At 55.3% G+C, this 18951-nt stretch overlaps 1 protein-coding gene across 1 annotated transcript in view; it reads left to right on the top strand.

Moving 5' to 3' along the window:
* Positions 1-2570: 2570 nt before the first annotated feature.
* LOC144732389 (uncharacterized) overlaps positions 2571-18951 on the top strand; it is a 198591-nt gene continuing 182210 nt past the window's right edge. Inside the window, exons 1-2 of the mRNA XM_078613899.1 lie at positions 2571-2887; positions 3160-3192. Coding sequence (XP_078470025.1) covers positions 2863-2887; positions 3160-3192 — 58 coding nt within the window. The 5' untranslated portion in view covers positions 2571-2862. The remainder of the gene's footprint in view (positions 2888-3159; positions 3193-18951) is intronic.

The raw sequence follows: 18951 nt of genomic DNA, 5'->3' as shown, positions 1-18951 counted from the left end.
ATTAATAAATGAGCAAAAGTTCTGTATTCACAAATATGACGAAATTTTTGCAAACGTACGGCACGGTATTCAGGACCATAACGTACAATAATTATCGTGGTATCGCCATATCGCGACGACCCGAGTAAAATCTGTAATGATATTCTTGGTTCTTTCGGTAAAGTACTATCGTGACTTTGTTTATTGTAAAGTACTCCGTGACTTTACCGAAAGAACCAAGAGTATGGATCCTTGCAGTCACGAGTCGGCGCTGGGGTACCGCAGCGCGCTGCTGGCCATGGCGGGGGTTGCCTATCCTCGCATGGATGAAGACGCTGTGGAGTCACTCGTGCTGCAGAAGCTCATGAGCTTGGCCCGGCAGCTTCGAGTTGCCCTGCCGGCAGCCGACGACGACGACTTCACGTCGCTGCGTGCTGCCAGGTGTATCCAAGCACACCTCCATTGCGATGAGGACACGACCATCGCCGCCTGCGCAGGCCCACCTGATGCACAAGCCTATGACGTGCATTCGGGGCCTCATCAGGCCTTCGCGGCAACAGGAAGTCGCGGATCGTCGAACTGGCGATCCCAGTGGGATCACCACAAGCGGGACCGGCCAACCTCGCGCCAAGACGGGGCGTCCATCATCTGCCACAACTGTGGCCTTCGGGGCCATGTGGCGTCTGGCTCCCGGGTCCCCCGACGCCGGACTTCAGGACCTCCGACCCCGGCACTTCGCTCACCACCGTATCCTCGGCATACCCAGGTGCCTCGGGAATGAAACCCACCACGGCCGACCCAGCGGGAACAAGCTTGCCCGCGGGATCAGCGACCCAGGACACTAGCGCAACAACGGGTCGTCGGTCCCCTCCCGCCTTCATCGCGGCCGATAGACCTGCCACTCGGACTCGCTCCAAACTCAAACGATTTTCATGACCCCCGCCCAAGAACTCTCGTCCCAACGCGCCGCCACTCACCTTGCCATCATGTATAGTGGGCGGTTGGGGCGTGCGTTCGTCCTGCATATATGTGTTTATACAGTGTTGTTCTGCATCGGTGGCCTGGAGTTTTTTTTATATACGCGTGACCACAGGAGGGGGAGAGGCGCTTTCTTCTCATTTTTCTTGTTTTGTCATCCATTTAGTCATTGACACGCATACACTCATTCTGATGGTTAACAAATAACAAATAATTGTTACGACACATTTATAAATAACGCGATCTAAACCCAAAAACGTTGATTATGAATAACATTGGTCGGGAAAGCCTACGTGTTAAACTAACAAATAATTTATTGTACGATTGTATTTTTTTGACAGCCGTTTCGGCTGGAGGCTACGTAGAGGGGGGTAATGTAGTGCCATAGGAGGTGCCACTGTGCCAGCCCAAGAGGGGAGGGGCTGCTGGGGGCTCTAGGAACCCAGACAGCTAAGCCCTCGGCGCCAGGCGCTAGGACCCCAGGCAACCCAGACAGCTAAGCCCCTTGGCGCCACCAACGGGGGGCTGTGTGTGCTCTGTGGGATATCTGGGGGCACATACAACCCCACCCCTCGATGGGGAAGAGGCATAAAAGGGCCGCTCACTGGCCGATCGGGGCCAGTTGCAGCTCAAGACCCAAGACCAGCCAGCCAGCTTAGGACCCTGGACCCCCTCGTCCCGCTTGTCCTTGTAAGGGCCGGGACGCTGTGCGGGCCAGTGGTGGGACTCTGAGACTCCCGGCTCTACGTCCTTGTAAGGGCGAGTTACGAGGAAGCCAGAGTTCAGACCCGCACCTTGGCTGGGTCGGGTCAGGTAGCCTCCCCTAGTGTAATTGTAGCCGGAGGACCCCAGAGCATAGCTAGAGTAGGCTGTGTTCCTAGGCTGTGTCCATAGGCTGTGTACCTAGGCTGTCACAAAGTATCAGGACTGTTGGAGTGTTGTATTGTAATAAAGAAGTTACCTCTACAAATGTCTCCGGAACCTATTACAGGAGTATAACGGGCTGGTACCAGTGGCAGGTGGTCTAGTTGGTTATGGTAAATGGTAGAGCTGGTACCGGTTGGTTCAGGACAATGCCACGCCACGGGGCTGTCAAGCCGCGGGGTTGCCACGGACCCTTCGGTCTGAAATATTTCGCTGTCTTTTCTTGGATTGTCTGTTTGTACATAGTCACATCGTCACTTTAAGATGTTTTCTTGTTCATGTTTTTGTTTCATGTTTGTTGCGGTAGGCACCCGATTCAAGATTCGAATGGCTCACAGGGCTATACGAAATAAATGAAATGAAAACTGAAACGAAAACTTCAAATCTATAAACTGGAAATGAGTTTCAATCACGCCCCCCCCCCCGCCGAGTGGGGGGAGGGGCTCACTAACACCGCCCCCTCGCCACACTAACCCCTCCCACTCGAATCTAGCCCCGCCCATGGCTCACGAACCCGTTTAATCTGACTCCGCCTTTCCCTCCCCTCGACTCCCAGCCGTGGAGCCTCTTGGCACTAACCCCGCCTCCTCATCGCACTTCCCCCCTCCCCCCCCCTTGACCGCGATTACCCCGCCCCCCCGCCCGCCTCACGGGGCCCCCGCCCAGCCCCAGCGCGCGGCGCACGCGGCTTGACGCGGCGAGAGACGCACGCGCGCGCCGCAGCCGATAGACGCTCGCAGGCGCGGGTGGGCGCGCGCACAGCCTGACGACCAAACCCGAGCGCGCGTGCGTGGGCGCGCGCGTGCACCGGGGTCTCGTGCAACGCCTCCCTGAACTCCCTCGCGCCACAGAACATCGCGACCTCCGCGTCCGCTCCCCGCAGAATAACAAACACAGCCCCGCCCCTCGCCCCCCTCCCCCCCGCGCCGCCACTGCCGCGTGAGGGCGACACGCAGCGCGCGCCATGCGTCCGAGGCCCGCATGATGCTCCAGCTCTTCCTCATCGGTAACTATGACTAAACTCGCTTCTGACGCATGCACAAATGAACGATAGCCTTGCTGTTGATTGCTGTCAAAGTATTCGGCTGCATTGCGGTATTTTTTGCTAAATTCGTGATAAAATAAACACCAAGGTCGGTGACTTCCGGAGTGTTTGCAGCCACTTCCGGTGGTGGTAAAAGTTTAATCGACTTTTTAAAAATAAATTTCAAATGAGTTTGCAAAGCGCTCCCATTATCTATCGAAGTGCATTGATTGCTACGTGTGTTCGCATTCCAGTGCTGCTTTTCGAAGAGACGAGCATTGCAGAAGGTACGAGCTTTCAAATCCTTCCACTCTTGCAAATCTTCCCGCGGCGGCGTCGTCCCAACGCGGCGCGCGTGAAGTTCCGTGGACACCGATTCCCACGCCGATAGTTCGTGCCCGTCACAGAGTTGACCGGCCCGCCTCAACACTTATTTGTCATAAGCTTTGTAGAACATTGTGACACAGATGAGGATCGCGTGTTCTTTAACATATATGACAACGCTTGCACCAAAACGGTTTCAGTTAATGCAGAATCTAATCGGCACGTGAATGATCACGGGGCAATCGGATTCACGAATCGATGTTTTTGCCGCAATCCTGTGTAGTTTCATTCGATGCATGTATCTGCAGAAGTTTTAGGAGGGTTGTTAAATACTGTGTGTCTCTTGCACTGGCTCGTTGCGCATTAAAACCCGAATGAAACGGGTACCGGTTTGCGCATGTGCAGTATACAAATGTATCGCAACAAACACAACATTTGTGCTGATAATTATTTAAATTCGGAACGGATGATGTCGCGATCTCATGGTCAGCAGTGGTTCGACTCCCAAACCTTCGCGCGAGTTTAGACATCGGCACAAATTACAATCGACGCCTTCACACCTCTGCCAACATTCCACTGGAATCGTTAATCGGTTCCTGACTTTAAGAACTGTTAAGCTATTCTGGATTCGGTTACCAGTGAACCGGTTAAAACCGCTAGTTTTTGTGCCGCTGTGTGTTCATTAACACCAGTAGATTTTACAATGCTTTCATCTAGCAGTGGATTAACCATGAAGTGCGGGTACTCCCAGCTCTTCCGAGACGTGCTGGACAGCGTGGAAGAGGAAACCACAATGACTCCTCTCCACAGGGGGGGGGGGGTGGTTCTCGAGGTCGCCCTCCTACCGCCTTCATGCCAGCAGCTGTGACACAGACCCACCTCGTACCCCCACCACCACCACGTGGCAGCCTGCCGCGACCGACTTGAGTGGGCCGTGCAGGAAACGGCTATGCTGCTGGATTGACAGAGGCAGGGAGATTTAAGAAACTTGCCCGTGTTTTAGCTGCCGCGCCGGGAGACCGAAGCGTCCTTCTCTGGAGTGCAAGTCCTCGTGGTACGACGAATAAGAATCGGAATATGTATTTATACTGGAGGAATCCGATGAGCTATAAAGCTCTTTTTCACACATCCTCATAAATGAGCAGCGCTGACAAGAGTGGGTGGGTGGCTTTGTCATCTCAGTTGGGGAAGGGCAGGCTCAAAGACTCAATGCAAAACAAACACTAAATACATCTCTCCTTGTTAAGATACAGGACCGTGTACAATATACAACCGTCAACACATCCTCATTGGTCAATTCACTGCCCAGGCACCCAATGCAGTGTCTGTGCGTGGTGGTGGTGTAAGGGGCCTGTGCGTGGTGGTGGCGGTGTAAGGGGCCATCCATTTAGTATGTACGCAAAAATACGTCAAAACTTGACCCCTCCCCCCTCCATGCGTACGCACTAAATGGATGGCCCCTAAGTCATTGGTGAGCGGTAGAGTAGTGGTGGGCGAACTGGGCTACAAACCCGGCGACCTGAATTCGAATTCCCGCTCACGGCCAACACCGGTGACGATTATCTGAACCGGTCCTGCGCCCTCCCCTATGTCGACTCGGCCTCAGTTGAGTACCTGGCATCTTTACATATTCACGTATCCCTCAGTCCTCAGCCAGTCGGCTATACAATGTTGTAATGTACCTGCCTCAGTGCATCCCACATGAGATTGAAGCTTCATTATGGAGGAATAACAACTTTAAAGTCACGGTTACAGGCAGCATTAGCATTCCCGTGATATCACTGCATTGACGACGTAATAGAGGTTAGATCGCGTATTTCCGTGATCTAATCGCAAAAAACTCTATTATGGATGATATTGGTCGTGAAAGTCTACATGTTAATTAAAACCGTATGGATGAAATCATGGACTTAACTCAAGTTTCATGATCAAATGCTTTGCTGTCAAATTGAGACTTGTTTCTTATAAATTAATCTTCACCGTTGTGTTGAACAGCCTGTGATTGACAACCTAGTTCTGTACCTACTAAAGCTGTATTTTTTTTTATTTAATCTTTAAAAAAATCTTCATTGAAGTGAACGTGAATAAATTTAAAAAATCTAGTGACGAGAGTCATATCCAGATCTCCAAAGAAAAGTGACTACGTCTCAATTGCCTCTCACCTGTTGGCAAATAACGGTCATCTGTGTGTTCATTGTTATGTTAAAGTGGCTTTAATGTATTCCTTAAAATCCAACGTGAAAAGTGATAATTTTTGTTGTGCTGTACCTGGACCCTTGATGTTTGTGGCTTTTGATTTCCTTTCGTTGCCAGGAGAGAAGCACTGATTTTAATAAACGCGGAGCACAGCTTTTGGAGGATGAATAATAAATAACAGTGCATTAGCTCTTGCGTGACGGCAAGCGCGCAAGGAATTCGCCTCCGCAAAATGTGCATCTCGACTACAGCGGGACCCAGTGGGTGCCTGCATTCACTTTGTGCTCGCTTCATCGTCTCTATTGAGCTAACAAAAATGCATTTAAAAACAATAACAGGTTGGGATGCTGCCGTTGGCGTAATGGTTAGCACAACGGACTTGCAATTCGTACGTGTCCGTTTCGATCTACCGGCACAGCAGTTGAGCAAGCGGTTACACTTCTTAAACCCCCCCCACCTCTGTCCACCCAAGCAGTTGAAATGGGTTCACCACAGACTGCAATCGGCAGGTTGCGTGCTCCATACTCTTGCCTCCTACATGATGAATGACCAGCAAGGAAAAATAGACAAAATCCCCTCCATAGGGGCTCTTTACGACTCCCTGTATTGGAGGCCATTCCGTAAGAAAGGAATTGCTGGGCTGCACCTTTATGATCGCATAAGAGGTTAAGCATAATTCATGACAGGAGTTTTTTGGTCTCAGTCATAAAAATGTTTCTGCTTCGTGGCAGTGAAAGAGTCCTGTTTGAATATTAACTTAACCTTTTATTTTTACTCAAGTTATGACGATCACCTTGTGGGAAATCGGCAGCAATTATCCCATGGAATAGGCTGGCTCCTGTCATAGGAACGTAGACCTTTCACCACCGTTTTAATAGAGCCACTCACTGACTGGTTATTGATTGTGTACGTTCACTGGAGCAACATATTTGAATACAGTAAATTCGGACAATTTTAATTGGTCTCTGACCGGATAAGAGCCCAATGACGCCGAGTCTCCTTTGCAAGGGAGACCTGGGTGCCTGTATCAGGTGTTTATTATCAGTTCTGGGAACAAACACAAATCAGAGACATGATTTTGACTATTAAGACAAGTTGATGAGCTTGAGGGGGACACGGCGCTCGACGGGATGAGAGCCGATGGATGATCCTGGGGATGGAATGGCAGTCAAAGGAGAGAAGGCAACCAGGCGGGCGGCCATGGCAGAGATGGAGCGATGAGATCAGTTTGTGTGTCGAAGAAAGAGGTATGGTAGCAGCACTGACTTGACAGTGAGGTATGGTGATGGTATGGGGAGGCCGGCCTTCATCCAGGAGTGGATAGACAATTACGTCTTGATTATCGATTCATTCATATTATTTCAGAACCAGTTGAAAATACACTTAAATAACTCTTGAGCAAAGATCCTTACTTGAATTAATATGTGTTCTCTTTCTACTGTATATTATTACCATGTCTTCTAACCAGGTAAAAGCCCATTGCTGCTAGGGTTTTGATTCATATGTTGGCACAAAGGTAGTTTATGTAAATTTTGGAAAAACTGCTAAATTACTATTATTTTCTGCTCTTTTGGCTGCTTTTTCTGCTAGAAATCGGCAGAGTCTGTTTCTTTGCCAATACATAAACCAGGCTTTTGAAGCCTCTTCATTAAGCAAAACATAATGATTACGAGAAAATTATTCAGATAATAAAAAAAATACTTATAACAGATCTAAGAAAGCAGACGACAGTGTTTGGACATGTATCAAGGATGGATCATGGACACAATACCAAATGTGGCATTAACGCCAGAATACAGGAATCAAGCAGTTAAGACAGAAATAGAATGTGTTGGATTGATCAAGTGGAGACATAGAACATAGGGGATTGGTGATGAATGAAGCTGCGAAATTAGTAGACGGAGAGTCATGAAGGCACTTTATTCAAACCCACCATCGCTGCTGAACAGACGGTCGGGAGGTGAAGAAGAGTCCATTGTGAGCAGAAGTATCAGAGAACATCTGCTAATATCGGTGTAGTTCCAGTTTGATAAACATTTTTTTATTGTTACAATTATACTACTGTAATAAAGGACTCGATCACTGGGTCTGTCTCCGTTGTCCTTTATTTGGGTTCTTTACACTTGTCCCACACGGCCCTCGCTCAGAGCCTCTCCGCTTGGCAGCTCCACAGCTGCCTTCGCTCCCGTAGCCTCCTCGCCTCTGCAGCTCCGCTGCAGATCCCCTGTGCAGTCCTCCGGCTGCCCTCACTGCAGCTCCACCGCTGCTCCTCGTTCCTCCGTGCTCGGTCACCGCTGGCCGACGGTGCCGAGTCTTACCCTGCGTGGGTGGCGATCTCGCCACTCTCCAACCTCCGCCCTGCGTGGCCTCACTCTAACTCTCTCTCCCACACTCCCCCGTCTCTTCCGGTATCTCTCCCTTAAGACCTCACCCCTCTCTCACACGTGACCTAACTCCTCCCCCCCATGACGTCATATCCGCGAGGCCGTTTACGCCCGCATTACACCACCCTCCCCCGTAGAGAAAATCCAGCCGACCTTGGCTGAACAATAACGAGACAAGTAATGCGAGCGAACACAACCATCACACATGCAAGGACAACGAAGCATACAATAAATATAACAACAACAACAATACACAACTGTAAAATTCAACGAAACGTAAGGGACTTTGAGCGCGTGCGGGTCGCCGGTCCGTCCCGGACGGGCGGCGGCCCCCCTGCAGACGGGGAACGTGACGGGGTTTTAGGAGCGACAGGATGAAGTCCTCCTGTCGCTATTGGAGGCCCGTCAACGCCCCGGTCCCGTGTCCCTGAAGGCCCAGCGTCGGGGGTGCGTCGCAATCGTGTCTGCGACGGGGTCGGGAAGGGCGGCGGGGCTCGGAGTCCCCGCAGCCGTGGTAGGCACACCCCGAGCAGAGTCTCCTGTCTCCAGCAATGTCACGGACGGCTTGTCTGTAAAAGGCACGACAGGCACTCTTGCAAGGTCAACAGGCACAGGCAAGGATGAGTCGGCAGCAACAGACCCCGGCAAGGCAACATCAGGAGATGACGCATCGTTTCGAGGGGCCACATATGGTTTCAAGCGCGACGTGTGAACGAACCAACGCCGAGATCCAAACCGAACACGCGCGGACTGTGGGTTGGGAACCTCGATGAGGCGAACCGGCCCTTGCCATGGTTTGTGTAATTTAGGAGAGGTATCTGGCCGCACCTGCGGGCAATGGAGCCAGGCCATGTCCCCCACCTTCCAGGGGCACTCCCCCTTTGAGCGTCGAGCACACCGCTCGTTCCGGGCCTGGGCTTTGGCAGTAGCCATGCGGGCCCCTTCCCGCGCCTCAGTAACCCGGCGAACGGTATCCTGAATGTAATCAGGAAGAGGCTTAGCAGGTCCCCTCACTCCAGTTCCCAACTGCACATCCATTAGCGGCACGTTTTCGCGACCGTACATAAGGAAAAACGGCGAATATCCCGTAGCCGCATGCGGCGTCATCCGGTATGCCAAAAGTACCCCAGGGATATGCAAATCCCAATCCGATTGTTTTTCACTCACGGTGTGACACAACATGGCGGACAAAGTCCGATTTAGCCGTTCGACCATACCATCCGTTTGTGGGTGGTAGGGAGATGTCCGTATCTTTTTAGTTTCAAGAGCCGCACACACCTCCCCCAACAATTTAGAAGAAAAATTCCGGCCTTGGTCTGTGAGGAGCCTCTCCGGCGCCCCCTTGTCCATAACATACCCAAATAGAAAGGCGTCTGTGATAGACGCCGCTGACTGGTCAGGCAAAGGCCAGGCCATCGGCCAGCGGGAGAGGTACCCCACCCCAACTAGCAAGTATTTATTACCCTTAGCGGATGGCGGGAAGGGTCCCAAAATGTCCAACGCCACCAATTCGTTAACTCTAGACACCTGAATAGACTGTATGGGCGGCACATATGGTTGTTTAGGTGGTTTTTGCCGGGCACAATCGGGACACGTGCGAACGTGACTGACGACATCCGTTGTCATGCCGTGCCAAAAGTAGTCTCGCTGCAACGTCAATAGGGTCTTCTGCACCCCCAGATGTAAAAGCGTGTCCCCATGCAGAGTCCAAATCAATTCGTACCGCAAGGATGCCGGTACAACCAGACGCCAGCGTTCCTGTAACCCTTCCCTCCACATCAGCAGACCATCGCGGAGAGCGGTTTCCGGCATACCCCCCGTACCCAGTCCCCCACTCTTCTTCGCAGTCCGATTCCGTGACGTGACCAATGAATCATCCAACATTTGTTCCCGAATCCACACAGCTCTTGGAAGATTCAAAATCCCATCAGCCGGTCCCGGCTCCTTTGGAGCTTCAGGCACGTCAACCGCCAACGCAACAGGCTGAGGGGGTTGCTGAATCGGCGCACATCTATGCGTCCCAGACGCGCACGCGCAAGGGGATCGCTGCGGCAACCTAGAAAGCGCGTCCGCATTCGCGTGACGCACCCCCTTCCGATGGTGAATTTGGAAGGAATATTCTTGCAGCGTGTCCAACCACCGCGCCAACTGGCTGGATGGTTGGTCCATCTTGAGAGCATACTGCAAGGCCGCATGATCCGTGCGTACAATAAACGAACGACCGTAGAGATACGGTCGAAATTGGCGGAGAAAGAAAACAATTGCCAAAAGTTCCCTGCGTGTGACGCAGTAGCGGGTTTCTGCAGGAGACAAAACCCGGCTACCGTACGCAACCACGCGCTCCACACCACCTTTTGACTGAGACAACACGGCCCCAATGCCCGTGTCACTCGCGTCCGTATCCAGAATGAAGGGTTGATCGAAATCAGGATAATCCAACGTCGGTGCCGTAGCCAGTCGATCGCGCAGGCCCTGAAACGCCGCCTCTTCTGGTGGTCCCCAAGCAAATTTCCTTCCTTTACCCGTAAGGAGGTGCAAGGGCCTCGCGATCATCGCGAAATTCGGAACAAACCTCCGATAATATGAGGCAAACCCCAAAAACCGACGTACATCCCCCACCGTGGCCGGGGTTGGCCAGTCACGGACGCATGCTGTCTTGTCCGGATCCGTGGCCACCCTGTCCGCACTGACGATATGCCCCAAATAGCACGGACCGTTGCAGTAGGTGACATTTCTTAGGCTTAAATTTCAAATAAGCGGAACGCATCCTGGCGAACACAGCCTCCAACCGCAGTAAATGCTCATCAAATGTGCGGCTGAAGACGATAATATCGTCTAAATATATCAGACATGTCTCCCACTGCAACCCCGTTAACACCAACTCCATCAACCTTTGAAATGTGGCAGGGGCAGCATTCAACCCCATCGGAAGACAATTAAATTGGAATAACCCCTGCGGCGTACGGAAAGCAGTCTTCTCCCTCGAGGGCTCGTTAAGGGGATGCTGCCAGAATCCCGAAGAGAGATCTAGCGTTGAAAAGAACTTCACCCCCGACAAGGCATCGAGGGAGTCGTCCATACACGGCAGGGGGTACGCATCTGCCACAGACACTTTATTAAATTTTCGAAAGTCCACACAAAATCGCAATTTGCCATCCTTCTTTTTAACCAAAACAACAGGCGCGCCCCATGGGCTGTTAGATGGAGATATTATGTCCGCAGCCAACATGTCATCTACTGCCCCTCGAACCTGATCTCGCTCCGCCGGACTCATCCGATGCGAGTTTAACCGAATAGGGGCAGCGTCCCCTGTGTCAATATGATGGTAAAGCAACGAGGTGCGTCCCAAGTCCAAATCGTCGGAGCTAAACACATCAGAATAACTCAATAATAATTTACGAAGCGCGCAACGTTGTTCACCGGAAAGGGAAGAATTTTCCCCACACAATTCGGGGATCCAGCGATTATCTGCGGCACCAGGACCTGAAACACCACCAACCATGACCTAGCTGCCCAGATGATCTTGTGCCGTAAACGCCGTAGTGGCATGTGCCACAACCGTACCAGCCGGCACACACACATTTTCGGTACTTGCATTAAGCACCTGCAGAAACGGCTGCTGGTCTGGCCGGACAATAGTTTGCGCCCCAACGAGCGCCGATCCGCCCGTTATGGTGGTGGACGGCGACAACAAAACCCCAATTGCACCTTGACAACCAGGTACAGGCTTCCGATATCGCAAGGGGATAAGCATCTGTGAGCCAGGTGGAATATCAACAGATACCTCGGACAGCGCCTGCACCTGAGCGACCGGAGCAGGTCGCCCCCAGGGCGACGGTAGAAATGTAATTTTTCGCCCACCCGGTAATTCAATGCAGTTTTGATTAATTCGAATTAGAATGGGCATCTTGGCCAGGAAGTCAGTTCCCAACAAGCAAGGAACCGCAAGGGACCTCGAAATTAACACAATTCCCGAGGCCGACACTCCCCCGATAGATATTTTAGCGTCCACCTGGCCCACAATGCCCATGCTACCCCCGTTCGCAGCGACGCAGGAATCGTAAACCGGACGCACGGCCTCAGGTGGGATGTCCAACAGATGGAAAATTACATCCGATATAATGGTCGCGGACGCCCCGGAATCCACTAAAATACGCACGTCCACCCCTTGTATAGAACCAGGTACAGTGGACGAACCAGTAGCGGCCGCGACGACCCGCCGTGCCCATTTACGCCACTGCGTTACCGAGCGACGTGGCCCAGTCGATGGCCTCCCCCCATTATTAACAACACCCGGATCGCACGACAACGGTGATGAGTGAGGTGTCAAGCCTTGCCAGGTGTCTGGTGCGCACCGACTTGCCTGTCCTGGAGGATCCTTCCGTGGCACGTCCACTGTCGAGGCCTCCTGCTGGGGCGGACCCGGGACACGGGCCCAGCAGTCCCTGGCGTAATGGCCTTTACGGCCGCAGCGGAAGCAGTCGATGTCGTTGCGCCGCGCCGCAGGCCCCCCGTCCTGACGCTCCCGTGGCGGCGGCGCAGATCGCGGCCCCGGCCTACTGCGGGCCGACCACTGAGCAGAGGCGGCTGTCAGCTCCTGCGGGCCCCCCCCGTCAGGAACGTACACCGCCTTCTTGGGATCCCAACCCGCGGCACCTCCTTCGACGATGGGCCCCCCCGTCCACGCCGTGACTTGCTTCCAACGGCGCAGGTTGAACTGGGCATCAAGACATTTAGCGGCCGCCCGGAATGTGAGCTTTTCGTGGCCACACACCGGCATAGGAATCCCCAAATCCCGGGACAGCTCGAGCATCTTACCCAAGATGAGAGGTTCGAGCAGGTCAGGCTCCATCTCCGGGTATGCAGCCATGGCCAACTCCAATACCGCACCCCTGTATGCCACCGGCGACTCTTCGGGTGCTCGCTGACGTTGAACAAACCAGCGATGAGCATCATCCGGTGGCTCATATGCATCTGCCATCTCATCGAAAACTCCTCTCAATGTTTTCTTCTTCTCGGCCTTTATAGAACGGAAGAATCTCACCGACTCGTCATCAAGAAGAGTCGGTAAAACCTCCAACGCCTCAGCGTCCGTCCACCTTGCTGAGCGTACCGCCATCAAAAATCTGCAGGTGAAAGCACTCCAATCGCCCCCGATGGAGAATTCTTTAACGGTCGTGAGATGACGACTGCGACTCCTTGTTGCGCCGTCCTCAGCCGATGACTCACCAGGCGGCATATTCAAGATGGCGTCGCATCGCAACGTGTTCAAGATGGCGGCCTCTCGCCGCGGAGAGCGCAAGATGGCGGCTTCCCACCATTCTTCTCCTGCCACGCCCAAGATGGCGGCTTCGTGCCGCGTGGCCGATGGCGCCGACAGCGGAGGCAAGGCGGCGACCTGCAGACCTCCATCGGCTCTCCCCAACGCCGTCCTCGGCGTAACGAGCTCGCACAATTGCGCGAGCACGATTTTCAGTGTCTCCAGCTGCGCCGCCATCTGCCTCCATCGCCAATCCGCGTCCTCTGGCGCAGACGGGTCCACCGACGCGGCGACATCTTGGACTCCCGGACCCGTACTCGTCCCCGCACGGATCTCCTCCTCCATCGCAGGCAAGTCCACCGCCTGAGGAAGGTCGTCGTCGTCGGATGATGATGCAGATGATGGCGCAGGAATATTTTTTTTTTCTGAGCTGTTTTGACATGCCGTTTCACTTCTGACACCAGTGTAATAAAGGACTCGATCACTCGGTCTGTCTCCGTTGTCCTTTATTTGGGTTCTTTACACTTGTCCCACACGGCCCTCGCTCAGAGCCTCTCCGCTTGGCAGCTCCACAGCTGCCTTCGCTCCCGTAGCCTCCTCGCCGCTGCAGCTCTGCTGCAGCTCCGCTGCAGATCCCCTGTGCAGTCCTCCGGCTGCCCTCACTGCAGCTCCACCGCTGCTCCTCGTTCCTCCGTGCTCGGTCACCGCTGGCCGACGGTGCCGAGTCTTGCCCTGCGTGGGTGGCGATCTCGCCACTCTCCAACCTCCGCCCTGCGTGGCCTCACTCTAACTCTCTCTCCCACACTCCCCCGTCTCTTCCGGTATCTCTCCCTTAAGACCTCACCCCTCTCTCACACGTGACCTAACTCCTCCCCCCCATGACGTCATATCCGCGAGGCCGTTTACGCCCGCATTACACTACTGTAAAGGGGAGCCGACACGAGATTGCAGGGGTCTCGTCCTTTATTCCTTTTCTTCCATTCACACCTGTCCCCAGCCGTCCCAATCTCGTTCCCGCCAAAGGCCCCCTCTTCCCGCCCGTTCTCTCCTTATATCTCCTCGATCACCCCTCCCACTAACCCATCTATTGGTGGGAATCCTTCCCCTGACACCCCTACATCACCCCCTCCCCCCGGAGAAAAAATAACCGTCCTCGGTTCTGCCTCCCCCATGGACCATTTAAGTCTCCCCATGCCTCCCACCACTGACAGTGACGACAGCCCTTACCCCCCCCCCCCCACAACTATACAATGCAATATAACACAACGAATCAATTGCGCGGCCTGCCCAGGTCTCCAGCCAGCATCCCGTAACAGCCCGGACATCCACAGGCAGCAGATGACCGTGGCGGCCCCCTCCTTCGAAGGCCCTCTCGTCGCGGTCCCTGGTTCGGTGGTGCCGGTGTCGCCTTGCCTGGCGCCGCTGTCTCTCCTGCCCCCGCTCGTGCCGCCACTCCGTCAGGCCTCACATGGGGTGCTGTAGGTGACAAGGGAACACAGGGCACTGAACCCCCTGCCGGTCGGCGCGTGGTGGTCGGCGACCTTGGCCTGGGTAGGGATGATGATGATGTTGGCAGTGATGTTGGTGGTGATGTTGGTGAAGATGACGGTGGAGAGATGTATGGCTTAAGGCGGGTGGGGTGTACAAACCATCGTCGCTTACCCAGTTGGACCTGGACGCACTGCGGTCGGAGTGCTTTAATGACCTCGACCGGCCCTTTCCAGGGTCGGTGCAGCTTTGGTGAGAGGCCAACCGGCACCTGAGGACAGTGTAGCCATGCCTGGTCCCCGACTTTAAAGGGCTCGGCTGTCACTGTCCTCTCCCGTATCCGTACATTACTCTCTTGGCTCGTGGCCGATGCGGCCTCGGCTGCTTGGCGGGCCTCTCTCAAATAAATGAGGGAGGTCTTTAGTGCCTTCGGCCATGCGTCGGCTCTTGCAGGAATGTCCGTCAGCTGCACCTCAATAGGCGGAACGGGATCCCGTCCGTACATCAGGAAAAACGGCGAGAACCCCGTCGCCGCGTGTGGGGCCACCCTGTACGCCGCTAAGACCGATGGAATGTGGAGGTCCCAGTCGGAATGGTTTTCATCCACCACTTGGGACAGCATGGCCGCTATGGTGCGTTTAAGCCGTTCTGCCATCCCATCGGTCTGGGGATGATATGGAGATGTTCGGACCTTTTTAGTGCCCAGGATAGAGCAGACGTCCTTCAATAGCTGTGAGGAGAAATTCCTGCCTTGATCCGTGAGCAACCGCTCCGGTGCCCCCTTATCAAGGACATAGCCTCCCACGAAGGCATCGGCGATGGTCTGTGTCGTTTGGTCCGGGAGGGCCCACGTCATTGGCCACCTCGTGCAGTACTCGACTCCGACCAACAGGTATTTATTTCCCCGTGGCGTGACCGGCAGCGGTCCCAGGATGTCCAACGCAACCAATTCGTTGACCCTGGTCACCGTGATGGGCTGTAGGGGCGCCCGGCTTACCCGGGGTGGCGGCTTTCGCCGCGCACATTCGACGCAGGTAGCGACCCATCGATGCACGTCAGCGGTCATACCTGGCCAAAAGTACCGACCCTGTAATGTGTACAGTGTCTTCCGCCCCGCCAGGTGCAGCAGCTGGCGGCCGTGTACGTCCATAACCAATTGTTGACGCAGCGACTCCGGAACTACCAGGCATCGCCGGCGCCCTGTCGGGTCCCATCGCATGAGGAGATCCTCCCATACGATGTACTCCTCCCCCCCTGCCTCTGCTGAGGCGCGTAGTGTTCGCAGTGGGGCTTCCTCCAGCTGTAGCCGTCTCCAATCGTCCAAGGTCAGCCCCAGGTCGTGGTCGGTCAGCTGGACCTCACCCTGTGCGTCCCTCCGCCGTGCGTACGGGAGCGATGACCGTCCCCTCCGGCCTCGCCTCCTTGCAGCGTGCCCCGCCTGTGGTGCATGCACAAGGGCCCTGGGGCGCCAGTCGGGACAATGCGTCTGCGTTGGCATGTCTGGTCCCTTTGCGATGCACTACTTGGTACCTGTACTCCTGCAGGCGCTCTATCCATCTGGCCAGGTGGCCCGAAGGCTGGTCGATGCGGAGCGAATACTGCAAGGCCGCGTGGTCAGTGCGGACCGTAAATTTGCGACCATACAGGTAGGGTCGGAATTGCTGCACAAAGTGAACGACTGCCAGGAGTTCCCTACGTGTGACGCAGTAGCGCTGCTCCGCTGATGAAAGCACGCGACTACCATAGGCGATAACCACCTCCCGACCCTGCTGGACTTGCGACAAAACACTGCCGATGCCCACGTCGCTGGCGTCCGTGTCCAGGATAAAGGGGAGGCCAAAATCCGGAAAGGCCAATGGTGGTGCATCTGTCAGACGTGAGCGCAGCTGCTGGAATGCCTCTTCCTCCAGAGGGCCCCAATAAAACCTCTGGTTCTTCGCCGTCAACACGTGCAAGGGCTTGGCAATGGTTGCGAAGTTGGGCACAAACCGGCGGTAGTAAGAAATGAAACCCACAAACCGGCGTACCTCCGGAACCGTTGTGGGAACAGCCCAGGCACTCACGCAGGCCGTCTTTTCCGGGTCTGTAGCCACTCCAGACTCACTGACGACGTGGCCCAAGTAGCGTACCGACGACTGCATAAGGTGGCACTTCGACGGCTTGAGCTTCAAGTTTGCGTTCCGGAACCGCAGGAACACCTGACGTAATCGGTCAATGTGTTCCTCGAATGATCGGCTGAAAACAATGACGTCATCCAGGTAGATGAGGCACGTTTCCCATTGGAGGCCTGCTAAGGCCAACTCCATTATGCGTTGGAACGTTGCCGGCGCAGTCTGGAGGCCCATAGGCAGGCAGTTGAACTCGAACAGGCCCTGTGGTGTCCGGAACGCTGTTTTAGGCCGGGAGTCCGCGTCTAGTGGGACCTGCCAGAACCCGGACAATAAATCCAGCGTACTGAAAAATTTTGCTCCCGCCAGTGCATCCAATGAGTCGTCGATACGTGGTAGGGGATATGCGTCGGCCAGCGTGACGGCATTGAGGCGTCGGAAGTCCACACAGAATCTCAGTGACCCATCTGACTTCTTGACTAGGACCACCGGTGCCCCCCAGGGACTCGAGGATGGAGAAATTATGTCGGCCCGCAGCATCTCCTGCACCGCTTGTTGAATGTGCCCTTTTTCCATTGGGCTCATTCTATATGTGTTTTGGCGCAGGGGTGCGGCATCTCCCGTGTTGATGTGGTGCTGTGACAGATTTGTGCGCCCTAGGTCGAACGGTCCCCGGCTGAACACGTCCGAGAACTCCTGCAATAACGAGTGCAGCTGCTGTTTCTGGTCGGGCGGCAATCCCGGCTCAGGCCCCGCCAGCTGGTCCATCCACGATTTGGCCCCTCTGTCCTCGGACTTGCTGATGCTGCCTACAAGCTCGGGCTCTGTCCCTGGGGCTCCTAGTGACAAGCGACTAACGTGGGCCAGAACTGTTCCCTCCTCCACCGTCGCTGTTCTATCGGAGGTGTTCAGCACCTGAATGAACAGATGCTGGTTCCTCTGTACAATAGTTTTGGCTCCCACCAGCGCATGGCGATCCATGGTCGCTGACGCCGGAGACACCAGGATGGGTGAGTCTGGTCGGGCTGTCACGAGGGGGGACCGATATTGCAGCGGAACCAGCATCTGGGCTGCCGGGGGAATGGAGACAGACTTACTGACCAGAGCCTGCACGTAGGGTACACCCCGGCTGGCCCCCTCCGCCTTTAGGAAATGGAGATGCGTTCCCTGAACTTCCACCCGCCCATTGGCCAGATCGATTTTCATTGGCATCCGCCTCAGAAAGTCCGTCCCCAACAGGCAGGGTACGGGCAACGTTGCGGAGACAAGGATGGGTCCTGCTACCGAAAGCTGCCCAATCTGTATCGGGGCTTCAACCTGGCCCAGGAAGCCCATGCTGCCTCCATTTGCTGCAATGAACGTTGTCTTGACGGGGACTAAAGGTTGGATTTTATCCGGCAGCATCTCATGCATGGTGCTCGAGATGATCGTGGCTGATGCCCCCGTATCCACCAAGATACGTGCCGACACTCCCGCGATTTCACCGACCAGGACCGAGGTTCCTGACGTGGCCGCTACCACCCGCCTTGCCAGCTTCCTCCATTGTGTGGCTGAGTCCGGCCACTGACCAGGCGGCGTCTCGTTATCCTGTGGTGCATGGTGAAATGATGGGGGATGGATGTGGATGGACTGAAGATGGGGTTCCTCCCTTTGGAGTGCGTCGCAGCAGGGTGAACGCGCCCTTGTTACATAGTGTGGGCTTACCCCTGGGTTGCGGGCTGGGCTCTCTATGTGGTGCAAATTGCCCCCCCTTGGTGACGTAGGATGGGCCCCCCTTGTGGTGTGGGGGGGCCCCCCCATTGTAGGGGGCGGTGGGGACTGGGGGGTGGGCCTTCCCGTGAGCCCCTCCCTTCTCCCCTCCCTTTCCTTTGTCACGGGGGCGTGGTCCCCCTGGTTCCGTCTCGCTCTGCCGCAAAGCGGTGGCGAGGCGGGCCGTGGAACTGCTCCAGGGCGCAATGTCAATCGTGTGGGCTACCTCCGCCCCCGGCCCGTTGCCCCTGGCAACTCGCCGGCGTCCCAGGTAACCGGTGACGTCACGCCCCCCGGCGACGTCACGCCCGCCGGCGACGTCACGCCCGCCCGCGAACCCACGCCCGCCCGCGACGTCACGCCCGCCCGCGAAACCCCGCCCGCCCGCGATGTCACGCCCCCCTGCGAAACCCCGCCCGCCCGCGACGTCACGCCCGCCCGCGATGCCACGCCCGGCATCGACGTCACTTCCGCCCGCGACGTCACGTCCGCCCGCGACGTCACCTCCGCCCGCGACGTCACCTCCGCCCGCGACGT

This window comes from Lampetra planeri, chromosome 42 (assembly GCF_965212315.1).
Source record: "Lampetra planeri chromosome 42, kcLamPlan1.2.h2, whole genome shotgun sequence".
Taxonomy (NCBI): domain Eukaryota; kingdom Metazoa; phylum Chordata; class Hyperoartia; order Petromyzontiformes; family Petromyzontidae; genus Lampetra; species Lampetra planeri.
The sequence above is the reverse complement of the archived record's forward strand: the minus strand, read 5'-3'. Positions and strand labels throughout refer to the sequence as shown.